General features: G+C 40.2%; 1 protein-coding gene across 1 annotated transcript in view; it reads right to left on the reverse strand.

The window, feature by feature from the left end:
• Window positions 1-1,717: 1,717 nt before the first annotated feature.
• mmp24 (matrix metallopeptidase 24) overlaps window positions 1,718-17,351 on the reverse strand; it is a 69,981-nt gene continuing 54,347 nt past the window's right edge. The window contains exons 8-10 of the mRNA XM_072381350.1: window positions 15,880-16,018; window positions 13,858-14,124; window positions 1,718-9,286 (exon numbers count right to left, since the gene is read on the reverse strand). Of these exons, the coding sequence (XP_072237451.1) occupies window positions 8,928-9,286; window positions 13,858-14,124; window positions 15,880-16,018 (765 nt within the window). The 3' untranslated portion in view covers window positions 1,718-8,927. The remainder of the gene's footprint in view (window positions 9,287-13,857; window positions 14,125-15,879; window positions 16,019-17,351) is intronic.

Raw genomic sequence — 17,351 nt, forward strand, 5'->3', positions numbered from 1 at the left:
GCCATTATACTGGATCCTGCAAGCTGCAGACTGTCAGCTTCGTAGGAAATCATTTTTTAATTGGTTCTGTATGCATGAATTGGACTAATTTCGAATTTAATGAATTGGATTATGATTACAATGAATTGGACTCTAATTGGCTTGAATTGGACTGTATCACTGAGATGACATCTGTTGTGATTTGGTGCAACATAAATGAATTGAACTGGACTGAATCAGGGTAAGAAATGGATTAAACTTCCTCTTCTTTTTTCTCCACGTTGCTGTCGCTCTGCAGCCGAGACGTCTCCTCTTTGTGGTCTTACTTCAGGCATTACTCGGGCTTTGGAAAGTGCAACGATGCTTCCAAATGCAAACTACTGTTAAAAAAGGTGCCAGAGTTACCAAACAAATCTGTTGTCACAGAAAAAAGCTCCGGAGAAAGTCTCCAGAACATAGAGACACAAAATGTCCAGAGACGGTGCTGGCTGTGCTGCTCCAAACCAGGTTAAGGCCGGGGAAAGCGTTCATATAGAAAAGCTTTGACAACATGTTTCATGTTGCCATGGTAACACTTCCTACGAAGTGCCAGCATGATTAACCGACACCTCAACAAGAATAAGCATCAATCATTACATCTGCTTTCTCACTTGATGACCCACAGCTCCTGATGTGAACTCGAGCTGAGAGTCTGACCAACTTCTGTCATCCACATTTTTGCAGGTGTTATTTATGTAAATAAGACTATAAATGTGGTTTATATTCAGCTGTCGTGAGACATTACTGGGTTGACTCATCAAAAACCTCCAAACGATTGAAATGGCAGCAGTCATGAGTCATCCTGAACACTGACAGCCGTTTGGCACCAAAAACCTGGGCACTGAGATCCATTTGGACAAATAAGAAGGAACATTTTCCATGACATAAAACGTAATCTGAAGTCATCAGTATGAACAGAGCCTGCCTCCGGGAGGTGGCTGAACATGCTGTAGAGGAGCTACAAAATTACCTCTGAGAGGCCTTTAAGCAAAACACTACAAGGCGGCTTTATGATGCACATCTGGTAGATTTACTCTGATCGTTATGGTGCAAATGCCCCAAAACAGTTAATGAAACTCAAGAAATTCATCCACCATAAGAAAGAAATGTACTGTTATTCCACAAAATGCCCATTTTCCTTAAAAAAGAGGCAATATATCCTGAGTTGTGTGTAACTAACAGGGTAAATATCCATAAACCCACTGATCCAAAATGTTTTCACTTGATTCAAACCACTGAGTCTGTGGCAGCACAGAAAAAGCTTTTCACAGCACTTATTTCTTTTACCAATATGTAAGGAGCTGAGAGCAACTCTGAGGAGGACCACAGATCTAAAATGTTATTTAGAAACAAATGCAGATTCCAACATTATCAGTTTAAACAACAGTAAAAGTTATTAGAAGTGAAGATCCAAACTTACAGCCTCAGCTGGGGATAAAAACACGAAAAACACTGGAAGTCGGAGGCATTAAACCACAGAGTCATGGCAGCTGCAGCGATCAAAGCATCAATGGTGATGATTTTGTGTCTACAGGTCTGAGGAATTATCAAAATTAGCACTTATTATAGTTTAACAAGGGGCCCAACAACAAACTGTCCCCCAAGGCCCCTCAGGAGGTTATTCCGGCCTGGAACCTGATCAATAATCAATCATGTGCACTATCCATTCAGAGAAAAACACATCTTAGGCAACGAAGTCTTCACTTTTATTGACATTTCTTTGTTAACAGAACATGGTGTAATTGGTATATAATCGGTGTGCAACAATAAAACCAAACCAGACAAAGAAAACATCTCAAAGGAAACATTAGAAAGTAAACATGCCTAATATGAGCTGTCATTAAAATGTGTGACGAGTGCAAAGAATGATCATCATAAACGAGAGAAAGGAAAGTACAAAACTTTTCAAAAGCTTTCTATTTACAGGAATTTATCTGGAACCTGATTGGAAAGAACTACATGATAAAAAAGCAAATGTTGTGAATTTATTCAGTTTGTAAAGAAGTGAGTCAAGGTCAGATTTTTTTCATTTTAATTTTATAATCAACCCATTTAATCAAAAACCCAAACCAAAGAAAAATCATTCGGTATTTACAGAAAAACTTTGTTTCTTTATAAGAAAACTAACTGAACTAAATCTGTTAAAGCTATTTCTGTTAAAATCTCCCTAGAAGAAGTAGTTTTATTTGTTGTGATAATATTCAAAGAGCATCAGTTTATCTTCAAAAAGTCTGTTCAGACCACCTTTGATATGTTTTTATTCTTCTACATATAATTCTTAATAAGAAAAGATAACGATAAAGGCAACAACAGGCAAGTTAAAGGAAGACTACGCCACGTGAAGCCACTCTCCAAACTTAAGGGGACACTTGTCAGTTCATGGAGGAGCCGTGAAAGGTGTTTTTTAGCAAGAAAACTGATTCTGGAAGTAAACATTTATATTAATGTGGTGTCAAGGCAAATGTCTTATTTTGTTTTACAATTTCCATAATTCTTTGACAATTACTTTCTATTTGATGTGAACTTGCTTCCTGTTCAGTCCTTATCCAGCAGATTTTAGGCAACCAAGGTTTACAAACTAAAACTAAAACTATTTTCCAGAAGAAACCAATCATCGTACCTCATGAATCCAAAGGGAAATGATTACGGTACAAATATAAAACTATTTCTGTTCTATATACTGAATTATTCTATTTTTCATGATACTCTTTGTTACACAAAAAGGAAAAGGTTCAAATTGTATGTTGTAAACTGGTTTTAGGTCATCAGGAAGCTGTAAAACTAACATGGAGTTTAGTGTCTGAATCTGTACTGTGGCGCTCTGACAAGTATCTCGCTGTGTGGGAGTGGCGATATCAGATGACCAAGTCTGCCTTTAAAGGCAACTCACTGTTGTCTGAACCCACCAGAACATCAGCAGACCTGGAACAAAATGACGCAGAACTCTGATCAAGAATCTTATGCTGAACTCCAGCAGTATGGGGTGGTTTTTTACATCTTCCTGTGGTTTATTGAAGCTCATCTTCCAGGCACAGCGGCAACAAAGTCCAGTTCTTCTTCCACCAGCTGATGAGAAATAATAGAAGGAATGTGGCTTTGGGCTTTATAATGGCTGAACTGTGGATTCAGTCTTAGTTAAGAGTCACTTTATACCAGATCTGCTTTCATTATCCATAAAAGAGGCAGATTTACAGAGGACCCTTTGCCCTCTGTGACAAAACATAACTGAGCAGAATAAATAGATTCAAACTGAAGATTTGTGGACAGACAACAGCCATCACTTTAAAAATCTCATGTACATATATAATGTCTACTATGTAATAAGTAATATGAACAATGTAATCACTACAGTATGTTTTCTTCAAGTACCTTTCTTCCTTTTACCACAAACAGACATCTGCTGAAATACACAGTAAACTGCTAAACTTCTGTAAATCTCAGTAAATATGTACAGACTTCAGACTTTGCCTGTAGAGGGATGAGATGGGAGAAAGGTGGTGTTTAAGTACAAACCACATGAGGACATATTCAGGTATGACATGTTGAAAAAGTGCACCTAACTCTTCACCATGTTAAAATGCAATAAATCCCTCTTTATTACGTCTTAACTGGTAAAAACTTCCACAAAGGTTCCTACTGTACAATCAGAGCTAATGAGGATGACGTCAGCGCAGGCGTTAGTTACAGAAAGATCTCCTGGGTCGATACTGATGCTAAAATGTAGACATACCAAACACCTTAGGCCAGAATTGGTCAAACATTTAGCTGAGACCAGAATCGGACTCTGAGGCATCTTAAACCTTAAAATACTATACCATAAAAATGTGTCATTTTCAAAAAATAAACACAAGAACTACAAAATTAAGGTAAAAATCCCACAACAGTGTGATATGGCTAATTAAAACTAGCTAATTAGATGGATTTAGCCAGGCCTAATATGTCCACTAAACCTTTTTCACATAACTTACAAATTGGTTTTGATGCTCAAATAAACCACTAAAAAAACCAAAAGCTAAATATCAAGAAAAGGCAACGAGCTAAAAACCAGCTAAGCTAAGCTAAAATAAGCTAGCTCAGCACAAACGTAGTAGATTTAATGTACTATAATGTGCTAATGCTTATTTCAAGTCACCCACTGCAGTTAAAATGCCATTTAGACTCATAGATCCTCAGACTGACTTTGATAGAGGAAAAGATAAAGCAGAGTATATATTTATGAAATGGAAGCAAATGTCCCTCAGCTACTTCAGGTAGTCAGAAAAGTTTAACGAAACCAAATTTATGCCATTCTATTGCATTCATAGAATTTACAAAACAGTTTTGATGTTCTCTAAGTTTAATACAACAACAACAAAAAGCTAAAAGCTAAATATTTTACTGTAGGCGGAAAACACCTTGCTAACTAGCCTAGCTAAAATGTTCTCCTCGTGGCAAATCAGTCCTTAAAGTCTGAAACAGAAAAATCAATCAGTGAAATCTTGTGTTTAAATTGAGACAAAGTAAAAGTCCGCTTTTATGAGACGGTTCTGGTAATCATGCAAGTCAAAGAAACGTTGGACCAAAAGAAGACTTTAACAAAAACAACAATCTTTTAAAAACCACGCAGCCATAAAGTTGATAGCTTCAACGACCCATAAACTGCTACAAAAATAAACTGCTTCGCTATATATAACTGGATATAAATGTCTGCTGCCGAAGTGCCCTTTGGCAAATCCCTAAATGCATCGGTGCTGTAACTTAGCAGCTTGCAACATATAAGGAAATGAAGGCCGGTTTAATCTGCACATTGGCTTCAGTGAAGATCCGACTGATGCAGAGAGCAACCGTGCATCAGATTCTGTCCTTACCAACATTTTAAGGGACGGTTTGAATCTGCTTTAAATAAGGATCTGTGGAGCTACATGCCGATGCTTTGCATGAACTCGCATTATGGGAGAAAAAGACAACCTCAAAACAGCAAGAGGAGCTTCTGTTGTTGGAGTTTTGGGCAGAACAAAAAGACAAAGTCAAAAAGGAAAAAATGATCTTATGACAACTTAACAAACCAAGACCAAAGATGATTAGCACGAGATGAGCGCCATCGACTAGGAAAACTGTCACCAGTACTTTGGCTCTCCATCACCTAATGTTGTATTAACCCTCAGACATAAAACTATATCTGATAGATGTTTCTGAAACTGTGTCTTTGAGCAGGGATAAAAACATCCATCCAAGTTCAAACATCCATTTAAAGGAAACTTTAAGCGTCAGTAATCCTCCGAATACAACAACAACAAAAAAAGCTGCAGTCTTTAGACCAGAAGCTGTACGGACTGATGCTTTGTGGTCATGGGTGGCGCAGTTACATATAAAGTCAATGGAAAGACGCTAATAAACATCTGCTTTTGGCAACGGGCTGCAAGCCTTTTTCCATCCATCTTTTAGGAGGTTTACCGACTTGTTGGGCTGCTTTTCGGCGCCCAGCTGTGTGTCTCCTCTGTGATGACGTCACACAGAAATCCATTTATGGTATTTATGGAACTAACCATGGACCCAGGGGTAAACTTCACTGCTACAAAATGTTGCCAAACAGTCAAGCAGCTGAGTTGGTAAAAGTGGTGAATTTTTGCTTTGTGTTTGGTCTCAAAGCATCAGACCGTTCTCTGTCCAGACTCTTTGACCTGTATGTTTCCCCTTTTCCAACCATTTTGTTTGTACTTGTTAAAATTTTAGACCCAGCTGACTGAGAACAACATCTTTTGCCACACTCTGAGTGGAATTATCTTCTTGAAGGAGCTTTATAATCTTTTCCATTGTTTCCACTGACAGATCTCTTACTGGGACTTTGTTTCCTGTCAATCAGCAGCTGCAACAGCTCATTAAACTCTGCCAGAACTCCTTTTAACTGGAAACTCCTTGTGCTGACAGACATTTCCAAAACATGGAGGCAACTATTTTCAATATTAACCCCAATTATTAAAAAAAAATTGTTTTGTGTTGTTTTATTGTCATAAAACAAATTGTCACAGCTTTTGTTAATTATTTTAGTCATTATGTAAATCCTACATTTTTCCTGATACTTTTATTCTTGTATGATTTTAAATCTTTTAAAATGTAATTGTAGAATCTTGCATTTATGATTAATCATGAAAATAAACAGCAGACTAATCAATAAGCAGCTTGGATGTCTTTTGTTGTTTAGTATCTTTTCAGTTGAACTTCTTTCCCATTTTTACCCAGAGGAGGAAACACAAAGAGGGATTAGTTTGGTCCAGGTCCCCCCCCCTCCATGACCCCCCAGCAGCCGACGCTGACTTCAGGCTTAAAGGTAAAAGCAGCAGAATGTGTGTTTATTGTACGCCTTCCAAGAACAAATACGCACTTTTCTTTCCCCTGAAGTGAAAATAGTGCTGCAGGACACTGATTTCTGCTGAATGCTGCAGCTGAGCTGCTTTCGGCAGCAGCAAGCGAGTGGATATTCGGTGAGAACACATTCGATTACTGCTGGACAGAGAACTGAATACGGAACAAAGCTGGTGGAATGAGAACAAGACGTGGGAACGAGAGACGTGAAGGAGGGCAGGCGTTTGTCTCCTCTCAGAAGTGAGGAGAGCCAAGAGGAACCCAGAAGTGGATGGAAAAGGTTCTCATGAATGGATCATAATATTAAAAAGTCTGTTAAGGAGCGAAATAAACCAGGAGATGTTTTGTCTAGACTTAAAAAATGTTTGCTCCCCCCAAAGTGGACCAACAGTCTTTAAAGTGTGCATGAATGGCTCCCTCTGGGAAACCAATTAGCCTCTGAGTCACTTACTTTAGGAACTTAACACATGGACATGAACAGCTTGTGTGTTTAAATAAAGCATTCAGTGAAAACTGCAGTGCTGCTGTGGCATTGCGTAACATGAGTCAAATCTGCTTCTCTGAGTGTGCTTTTACCAAAGTACAACACATCCCAAAAGAGGCAGCTGCTGTATGGCATCAGTCTGTAATCTATCATTTATACTTCTTAACCAAACTAGCCAGAAGTGACAACAGATTGGACATAGCCTTAAATTAATCTCTGAAAGGGAACATCAGGATGACTTGAGCCAAAGGCAGAAGTTATAAAACAGGCTCTTTCCAGGATTTTGCACTTTAGGTTTTGCCTCCTCAAAGCAACGCAAGAAATGCAGATAAATGATCAAACAGGGCCAGTAAGGGTTAGGTTTAGGGTATGAACAGAGACCACTAAAGGAGAATCGAACTCAACTACTTAAAACTCTTCTCAGGAGACAATTCAAAGTCAAAGGCAGCCAACGATTTGGCAAACAAATGACACGGTCAACAGGAAAAACTCTCAAAGGGAAGTAAGAAGTTGTTGGATATGGATGAATGAACCAAAAAAGAGGCAGAGCAGCACAGATGGAGCCAGCTGGAGGTCAAGGGGGGAAACGATTAGATGGACGAAGAGCCCAGAGGCCAGATGGAGGAAGAGAATTACAGCAGGACAGTGAGAAACGACAGCAGGATTAAATCGAGGAGGACGAGTCGCCCCTATTAGAGCTCTGTGAGCTGAAGTACTTCATTAAGCGTGGTCAAAGCTGCCGTCCCACAGCCAGAATACTAATACAGACCGCCTGCACCACCGTGCATTCAGACCTCGGTTCCTGTCTGTTCTCCCTGCACAATTACAGGTCAGCAATACGTTTTAAAGGAAAGCAAGAAGAGCCAATCAGATTCATCCTGTTCCTCCTTTAGAAAGAAATCAATCACTATTCATCAAGTGATGAAACATGTAATTTAACTTTTCAAACTGTTATTTATGTGTAAAAGTTTCAGTATGTCCGGTACCAACAGTCTAATATAGAAAACTAAATTGTACAGCACGAGATTCACTTGATGGCAGAAAAAATGTCAGAAAAGTCTGTTGTTTGCAACACTGCAACATGACAAAAAAGATTTACACAGATTTGAACTGTGCTACGACCAGTTTCATGTTGTACAATCACTAAAAATGTCTCTTATCATCTATATGCTCCCCTTTTTTAAAACTGCAGTCATCAGAAATACCAGAAACACTTCCCACCAACTCAAAACACCCACAGAGTTCCTTAGATATTAAACATGAGTGAGATTTCCCACACCATCTGTTCTGTCACTCATGAGTAGAAGTAAAACTTTGGGAAAAGTTTCAGCAGTTTGATAATGACATGAATAAGGCTACAGAGCTACTGTCCATCTACGCCGATATGCTGACGACTCACTATTCTGCATCTGCAAAAGCCCATCAGCACGAGGTGCGTAAATCTGTTTCTGTGAGACGAGCTGTTGGGAGAAAGGATGGTAATGAGTGTGTTTTGTTGTGTAAAACAGAGGAAGGGTCCTCTGACAGTTTCACATCTCAGTACAGCTGAAAATAAACTGTGATCACAGAGAGATCCGCGGTTTTCTTTTTGTTATGGCCTTTCTACCTATGTTTTATTTTCAAGTTTATTTTTCAACGGTTTCTCTTTTTTTCACTGAATTTCTTCCCATAACTGAAGGAGTTCCCGTGTTCAGGTTGTTGGTGTCTGGCTTAAAGCAGCATATTCCTTTTGCCCCAAATCCTCTGTATTTTTCTTGTTTTCTTTTCACTGAGAAGGAGATGGTGTGTAGGTCCCAGAAAAAGTTCATTTTTCATCATTTAGGTTTGAACACAGATATGGACAAATGTACTTTTAGTCTCTCAGGTGTTCTTGGACTTCTTTCTGTTGGCCATGTTTAAACGCTCTTAAACACGGAAGCGTGTCATGACACGAACACTTTGAGCCAAAGTCTAAATCTACTCATACATACCCCTCACTAGCTTGCACAATTACCATCTTTAAGCTTTGCCCTTAACCAGCATTGTTGGCCAGTAACCTGACAAATGAGGTCAGCCCCCCTTCCACCATAAGACGAGGTGCCTGTCATACCCACTCCTGAACCGGGTATTTGTAGTAGTGCTGCGTCATATTGCTCTGCTGCACTCCTTTGCTTTTAAACTGAAAAATCGTGTACACCAGCACCAGGATGCACAGAGACAGGATGCAGGGGATCACCACGGCGATGGCGTTGACTGTCGTCGGGACGTCATTGATGGTCACCATGATGTCCACATCATCAAGGGGAAGCTGGCGATCTCCACGGTTACCACCAGAGCGCTCCATGTCGGACTGGTCGCAGCCCATCCAGTCGCGCAAAATTGACTTTGGATACCCAGGTTCCACCGTCAGCTTCTGGTTGTCGAACTTCCAATACTCCTTTCCCTTGTAGAAATAGGTGTAGTCTAAGGAGGGGAGGGTGATGGAGGTGGAAGAAAACAAATGGTGGATGGTGTCAATGACAGAAAAAAGACATTTGAAATTAGTGAGGTATTTTATTTTATTTTATTTTATTTGATGCCGACATGATCAACTGTAGACTGTCAGTTTGGATCAATACAAACTGACTAAGAGCCCCTGAGGCTCCAAGTCTGATCTACCCTTCATCTGTTAATGAGATTTGATTTATTATAAGTTGTTCTACCTCTGAAGTAATAAATGATTGGTCCTCATTCTCTATTTAACAGCCAGCAACAACCATTTTAAAAATAAGTTCCCACTCATCCAGGTCCTGTAATCCTAAGAGCCCGAACAAAGACGACTTCTCTGTCTATAAAGGCCTTTTTGGACGAGGGATGAAACTTCCTCAAGAACGTAGGGAAAAAAGCCCAATTGTCCCTCTTCAAGCTCTTTGGAAGTTCCCACATAATTTGAATTTAAACTGAATACATTTGATTTTAAAGTTCTGTTTAAACAATTAATAAATTAGAGTTTTTTTGGTCAGTTTTATGTAATTAACACACTCCTAAAATCATAAATTGATGGTAATCATTCCCTACAGAAAGAGGTGAGCAACAGCAACAAGGTTCTATCAGTACTTTGTTTAATGCCTCATATACCAAATAGGAAATATAATTTCTTATCTGTTTTTTTCAAATTCTATTTTCTACCCTCAGGTGTAAGAAATTCATAGTAACCAATAATTATTAAATAGTTCAGCCTGTCAATCCAAAAACAAACTGGTGAACATGATATAAATCACCTCTGGGTGTTAAATCATGAAGTTAAACTATGAGAAAAGGTTGATGTGGGGAGGCTCCCTCCTAACTTCTGGTTCCCATAACATTGTGCAGTAAACATAAATAATATAAATAGCAATAGTATAATTTTGTGAGGCAGATAACCTGCTTCCTGACAGGTTGTGCAAGGAATAAATGTTTTGTGTTCATTTGAATCCAGCGACTCTGAGCCTAATTTTTCTGACAATGAAACCCAGAGTTTAAAGCTGATATGTGAGAGATAATTACGACATGATATGTCACTCATCTATTATCCCGTCCATATTTGCTGCTGTGATTTAACAGCTCAGGTCAGATTATGGTGAAAAGAAGTATCAGCAGATGGGTTAGGGTAGGGTTAGGGTTAGGGAAGGGTAGGGTTATGGTTAGGGAAGGGTAGGGGTAGGGTTAGGGTAGGGTTAGGGTTAGGGTTGGGTTAGGGTAGGGTAGGGGTCAGGGTTAGGGTTAGGGTAGGGGTTAGGGGTTAGGGGTTAGGGTTAGGGGTTAGGGGTTAGGGTAGGGGTCAGGGTTAGGGTAGGGGTTAGGGTTAGGGTTAGGGGTTAGGGTTAGGGTAGGGGTCAGGGTTAGGGTAGGGTTAGGGTTAGGGGTTAGGGAGGGTTAGGGTTAGGTTAGGGTTAGGGTAAGGGTTAGGGTAAGGGTTAGGGTTAGGGTAGGGGTCAGGGTTAGGGAAGGGTAGGGTTAGGGTTAGGGAAAGGCTCGTCTGTAACTTTCCCATCAGTCTGGTAGTTTGAGCTCATGTTATTCATGCCTGCTACTGTAAACTGTCGGGTAGGGTTAGGGTTAGGGTAGGGTAGGGTAGGGTTAGGGAAAGGCTCGTCTGTAACTTTCCCATCAGTCTGGTAGTTTGAGCTCATGTTATTCATGCCTGCTACTGTAAACTGTCGAGTGCTGTTTGCTTTCTTGGATTGAAATAACATGCTTAAAGGGTTTTGAGTGCAGTTTGTGTCCAAAGTTACGAAAAGCTGTACGACTGATAAAAAAGACCCCGAGAAGGAGAGGGTTTGATTGGAGGGCCTCAGTCCGCTGTATCTCTGCAGTTCTTCATGAAGGAATCAGGAATGATAAAATTGTGTCACTCGGCACAAAATGTTACCTTTAATGTCACCTGCACAGTAACATGGGATTCACCTTTAAACTCCACATGTTTCCAGAGTTTATTACGTTTCCAGTTTTCTAAACAGCTTCTTTTACTCTTACCTGTCACCTGTGATCTTGTGTGAAAGTTTCCTATCAAAACACAACCCATGGATTTCATGCACATGAGCCTAAAGCTTTTTAGAAAAGGACCAATCGTAACACAGTTGTTGGTCTGCAGTTCTGATCTGGTCCAGGATTTAGACGGAGCTCAAACTGTGAGCCACTGGACAGTTTAACTTCCCACAACCAGTTTCCAGCTGACTTGGACATGAAAGGAAATAAATGTATCTGCACCACTTTGACAAACCAACATAGAAACATATCCGTGGCTTGACCTTTTTCATCTTTTTCTCCGCAGCCTCAGTGTTTGATGTCAGAAACCCTTGGTGTTATACTGCTCTAACACCAGGGAACTCCTTTGTTTCTGCAACACTGACAGACTCTGTGCCTTTGAGACAGAGTCTGCTTCTTCAACAGAGAAGCCTCCGTGTTCAGCTCGCTCTCAGACATGCAGCCCTGTGGTAAAGTTCATAACTTATCCTCTGGGATGCAACAGTTTGAGGGAGATACTGTCATTTGCTTGCAGTAGTGGATCTTTTCATTGAAAGATGTAAAGCCTGAGAGACAGATGCTGCCGATGGGAGACAGATGGGACTGTATATCAACCTCAGATGTTGGCTAATATTGGTATTTAATTTGATATTGACTGGTTCGTGTTCCTTCCTGTTTTCAGCTCCTTAGTAAAGCAGCAAAATCACATTTAACACGTGCAAAGCAGTTTAAATTGGTTCTTTGAAAATGAACTTCCATCACTAAATGATACGTTTCTTTACCTTTCACTGGTTCAACGTAATAAATATACCTTTTTAAAACTTCTGTAATCTAATCTTACTCAATGTGTCCATGATAAAAGTTTTCCAAAGCGGTAAATCTTTAGGGTACAGCTGGTGACTGGCTGTCCTGATGTTGTTACGCCGGTTACCGGCCTGTCACTCAGGCAGATATCCTGCAGCCGGAGCCTGGTTTCCAGTGATGTCTGCTTTTCTTTTCAGCCCAAATAAAACCCTCCAAAGATCCTGCTGCCCAGTTTCCCATCAGCAGCGACGCATGGCGCCCAATCGACCGTGTCGTCCGGTCACTACGGTTCACGGCAGGTCGCCGGAGCGCCGCTCAACAAGCAGAGGTAATGAAAAGGTTTCTTCCTTATCTGCTCCGGCTTTACGCTGTTCATCCACTGATAAACACTTTACTTCCTGGTATGATCACTTCATAAATGCCTCCTTAGGATTAATCTTTGTGGCAGTAAGACAGGAAGTATCAGACACAACTTCAGAAACAGCGCTCTCTAGAGGCAGAGGTGGGAACTGCAAGTAATACTGGATGGAAATCTGTTGAATTAAATCTGTATAACTGCACATTTCCACCCCCGAATCTCGATGAATCGAGGAGACGACGTCCACGATGTGGAAATGAGGAAAATTTGCCTCGAGCACATTGAATTGAACTAAATTGAATTGAATTGAATTGAACTGAATTGAACTGAATTGAATTTAATTGAACTGAACTGAACTGAATTGAATTGAATTGAACTGAATTGAATTGAATTGAATTGAACTGAACTGGATTGAATTGGATTGAATTGAATTGAATTGAATTGAACTGAATTGAACTGAATTGAACTGAACTGAATTGAACTGAACTGAACTGAACTGGATTGAATTGAACTGAACTGAACTGAATTGAATTGAATTGAACTGAATTGAATTGAATTGAACTGAACTGAATTGAACTGAACTGAATTGGATTGAATTGAACTGAATCGAACTGAATTGAACTGAACTGAATTGAACTGAACTGAGTTGAACTGAGTTGAACTGAATCGAACTGAGTTGAACTGAATCGAACTGAATTAAATTGAACTGAACTGAATTGAATTGAACTGAACTGAATTGAATTGAATTGAATTGAATTGAACTGAATTGAACTGAACTGAACTGAATTGAATTGAATTGAACTGAACTGAATTGAACTGAACTGAATTGAATTGAACTGAACTGAACTGAATTGAACTGAATTGAATTGAATTGAATTGAATTGAACTGAATTGAATTGAACTGAATTGAATTGAATTGAATTGAACTGAACTGAACTGAATTGAACTGAACTGAACTGAACTGAACTGAATTGAATTGAACTGAACTGAACTGAATTGAACTGAACTGAACTGAACTGAATTGAATTGAATTGAACTGAAAACTGAACTGGATTGAATTGAACTGAATTGAATTGAACTGAACTGAATTTAACTGAACTGAACTGAATTGAATTGAATTGAACTGAACTGAACTGAATTGAATTGAACTGAACTGAACTGAATTGAACTGAACTGAACTGAACTGAATTGAATTGAATTGAACTGAAAACTGAACTGGATTGAATTGAACTGAATTGAATTGAACTGAACTGAATTTAACTGAACTGAACTGAATTGAATTGAATTGAACTGAACTGAACTGAATTGAATTGAATTGAACTGAACTGAATTGAACTGAACTGAACTCGTTGGGAGTATCTGCAGAGATTTGGTCAGGTCCACTCACATCCCTCCCTGCTGATGAAGGCTCCCTGGGGAGCGTCGGGGATTCCCTTCCACACGGTGACCGGTTTGGGGTATCCCGGGTCGGCCGAGCGCTTCTCCTCGTTGTAGCGCCAGTACTGGTCCCCTTTGAAGAAGTAGGTTTTCCCGACAGGCTCCCAGCGAAGCGCCGTGTCGATGCCGTCTTTTGGGAGGAAGCTGCCCAGCTCCATGAGGCTCTGAGGGTAACCGGGCTCCGCTGTGACCTCCTTAAACACCCAGAACTTATCGCCTGAAACAGAGTGAGTCACTTTTACAGCTTTACCTGCAGCTCATGACCCTCTGCTGCTCGTAAGGTGATACTGATCCCCCCCAAGAAGGGAGTCATTTCTTTAGCTTTCTGCCAAGATTTAGACAAACAGCCGTTTTTTACTAGAAAAGATTAAACCATTTATTTGGAGCTTTATTAAATATTAAATATAATATATCAAATATCTTACTACTCAAAATAAATACATCAGGAATAACAAATAGATAAAAGACTTCGATTCACTCTACAGAAAAAACCTCTTTTAGGCCATTAAATGATCAGATTTAATCAGATTTATTAATCAGACTAAACACATACAATAATAATCTGTAAAAATAAAGATTTAACGGCACTGAATGCATGTTCTTTTCAGACATAATTAACTGTCCAACCCAGATAAAACAACCACATTTCAGAACAACCTTCAGAATATTTCTTTAAAGTTTTTGAGGTTTTGCTTTTTTTTCCAGTTTTACATCAAAATGGATCAGATTTTTATTGAAGACTTGATTTAATTTTCGTGTATACTTCTGGAAAATGAATACAAGCCAACGTGGAAATGGAGACAGAACCGTGTCATTGTTCTGGAAAAGAGAGAAACGGGTTAGAGAAAGAGGACGATTATTTTGGGCGCCCCATCGCTGCCAGTCTCTATTTCACACTTTAATAAATATATGTTCAGGAGAGCAGAGCAGGCCAGAGTCTAATAACGCTGGAACGGAGGTCTGAACGCCCCTCTGAAACTGAAACTGAACCGAACAGAACTTTGAATTACGGTGCAGGAAGTTTTTAGATTCTTTACTGAGCTGCTGTCAGAAGGTGTTCTGGATGGGATTTTACTGCCTTCTGTCTAACGCTCAATAACTGCTGACACAGCAGCACAGAGGCATGGTTCATAGGTTCAGCTGAAGTTTCTAAAGTTCGTCACTCCTTAAGTTGGCTCCGCCTCCTCTGCTAAGCCCCGCCCCCTCCGCTAAGCCCCGCCCACTCACATCCACCCTGCTGGACGGATGAAGCCAGCTTCTGGTGGAAATGTTCTGCTGTCAGCTGCACTGAGGAGCATGCATCTTCCATCCAGCAGCAGCCTCAGAGGATATAAGAGCCCAGTGGATAAACTATATCTGAGGCTAATGTTCCAGCAGAGTTAGCTAAAGACTGTGAATGTGCAGCAGACACTTTTCATCCCACTGTTTTAACAACTTGGTCCAGTTCAACGCTGGACTGAAGGAACTGAGCCACAAAGAGGCTGAAATATTCTGAAATGAATATTTCCTGGTTGCCATATTTCAGGTCCACTGAGCACCAAATGAAATCTAAAAGAACAGAAGTTGCAAAAGCCTTTAATGCAAATAAAAGTGAGGAATGTTTTAGATGATATTTGCATTAACTGTAAATCCAGAGAGGAGCGGACATGTTGTGAGTTATTTAGAAACCATGAGATTACTTTAGTCAACCTGTGGCCAGTGAAGCTTTAACCTTTAATCTGATTTTATTCACAGAAGCATCAAGCAGCTTCTCCTGTGAATTTTCCACCTGTCTGCATCTTTAACATTTTACCCCCCCCCCGGCTCTGTGGGCTATGATTTACTCCCTTTTACCGCCTTCCACCATCTGCTTATTAATACTATTAAACATTAAGGCCGTTTAGTCCCGTCACCAACCTGAAAGCAGCTTTTAACACCTTAATTCTGTAATTCTGCATGAAGCAGACTGAAAGGTGCTGATTTTCGCTCGTACCTTTAAAGAAGACAAACTTTCCATCGGCCCTCTCGTAGGCGGCGTCGATGCGAGGCGGCAGGCCCTTCCAGAACTGATCGATCTGCATGGGATAACCTTCCTGCACCTTGTTGTTCCTCAGACGCCAAAACCACCGGTCCTGGAACAGAACCGGTTGGAAATTCAGCATCCTGCAGACAGCTGAATTGAACTGAACAACTGCCTGAACTCCGGCTGCATCATGAAACGAAGGAGATCTCAGCCTCGTCTTCCTCTATTAGATATCTGATAATTACTCTGAAGTACGGAGATACCTGATACTGTTATTATAAAGTAAAGCGCTTCTTCTTCACTAACTAACACTAGAAGATATATACACACAAAAAGCAGATCATTTAGTAGGTTTTGGTTGAAAAACAAGTTCAGAACCAGCTGGTACAGGTTGGGTTTGGTCCAAAGACACCATTAGCTCAGGGGGAAGAAATCTGAGACCAAAAGCAAACCCAATGGGAGGGAAGTATTGGGTGTGACCTAATCTGTGCCAGGTTCTGGTTCTGGTTCTGGTTCTGGTAAGAAAAGGCGGAGCTTCACCAGAATAAAAGCCTGCACAGCTGTAAGTTCTGGATTTTTCCAGGGTAAGACTCGGGTTTATTCCTTTAAACTCTCCTCATCTCCAGTGCTTTTTGACTTTTTGATTCCAGTAACTTTTAAGTTCTTAAAGTGTTGAGAAGCTGAGTACTGAATCGATCTCTGGCCCAGAGCCTGACTTTGGTTTCCCCCCCAAACAGAAAATACAAATTACTATCATAAAAACTTCTCTCAGTGCAAATGGTTGATTCTGACAGTTCCAGGTTTCCCTGAAACAAGATACTTCAAACATCTCGATCCATTTGGGCAGCACTAAAAATGACAAACTCACTTTATAGTTCACTATCCTGTATATCAGAAAATGTGTTTATACAGACATTTTCTCTCAAATAACTGAGTTATTGATTGAATGATTTCATCTTTGAGCTGCTTGGGTTTCAGAGCGATAATGAAAATGAGTGAAGTTTAGGGGCCAAACAAAATGGTTTTGTTTTGGCATTCAGGCCAAATATCTGGGAATAAAATGGGAATAAAATGGGAATAAAATGATGTGGGTGAACAGAGGAGAACAAAGATGACACAGAAGCAGAATAAAAAAAGATGACTGCCGTCATCAGGAACGGACCCAAATGGAAACTAAAGCAGAGACGGCTGCAGCTGGCAGATGAGCTGGAAGATCAGTTATTAATCCAGAAACACACTGGAACTGGAATCCAGTGGAAAACCCACAGGAAGCTCAGGACATGATGATGGACAATGACCCGGTGAAAACCAGCAGTACACAGACAGAGGGAGAAATGATGGGATGGAAAACAGGCGAAGCGATCTGAGGACCTGGTGTGAACGAGACAGGAAGTAAACTCAGTGGAAAAACTCAGCAACATAAACTGAAAGTGACACACACA

The sequence above is a fragment of the Leuresthes tenuis genome, unplaced genomic scaffold (genome assembly GCF_036924035.1).
Source record: "Leuresthes tenuis unplaced genomic scaffold, fLeuTen1.0.hap1 SCAF_3, whole genome shotgun sequence".
Lineage (NCBI taxonomy): Eukaryota > Metazoa > Chordata > Actinopteri > Atheriniformes > Atherinopsidae > Leuresthes > Leuresthes tenuis.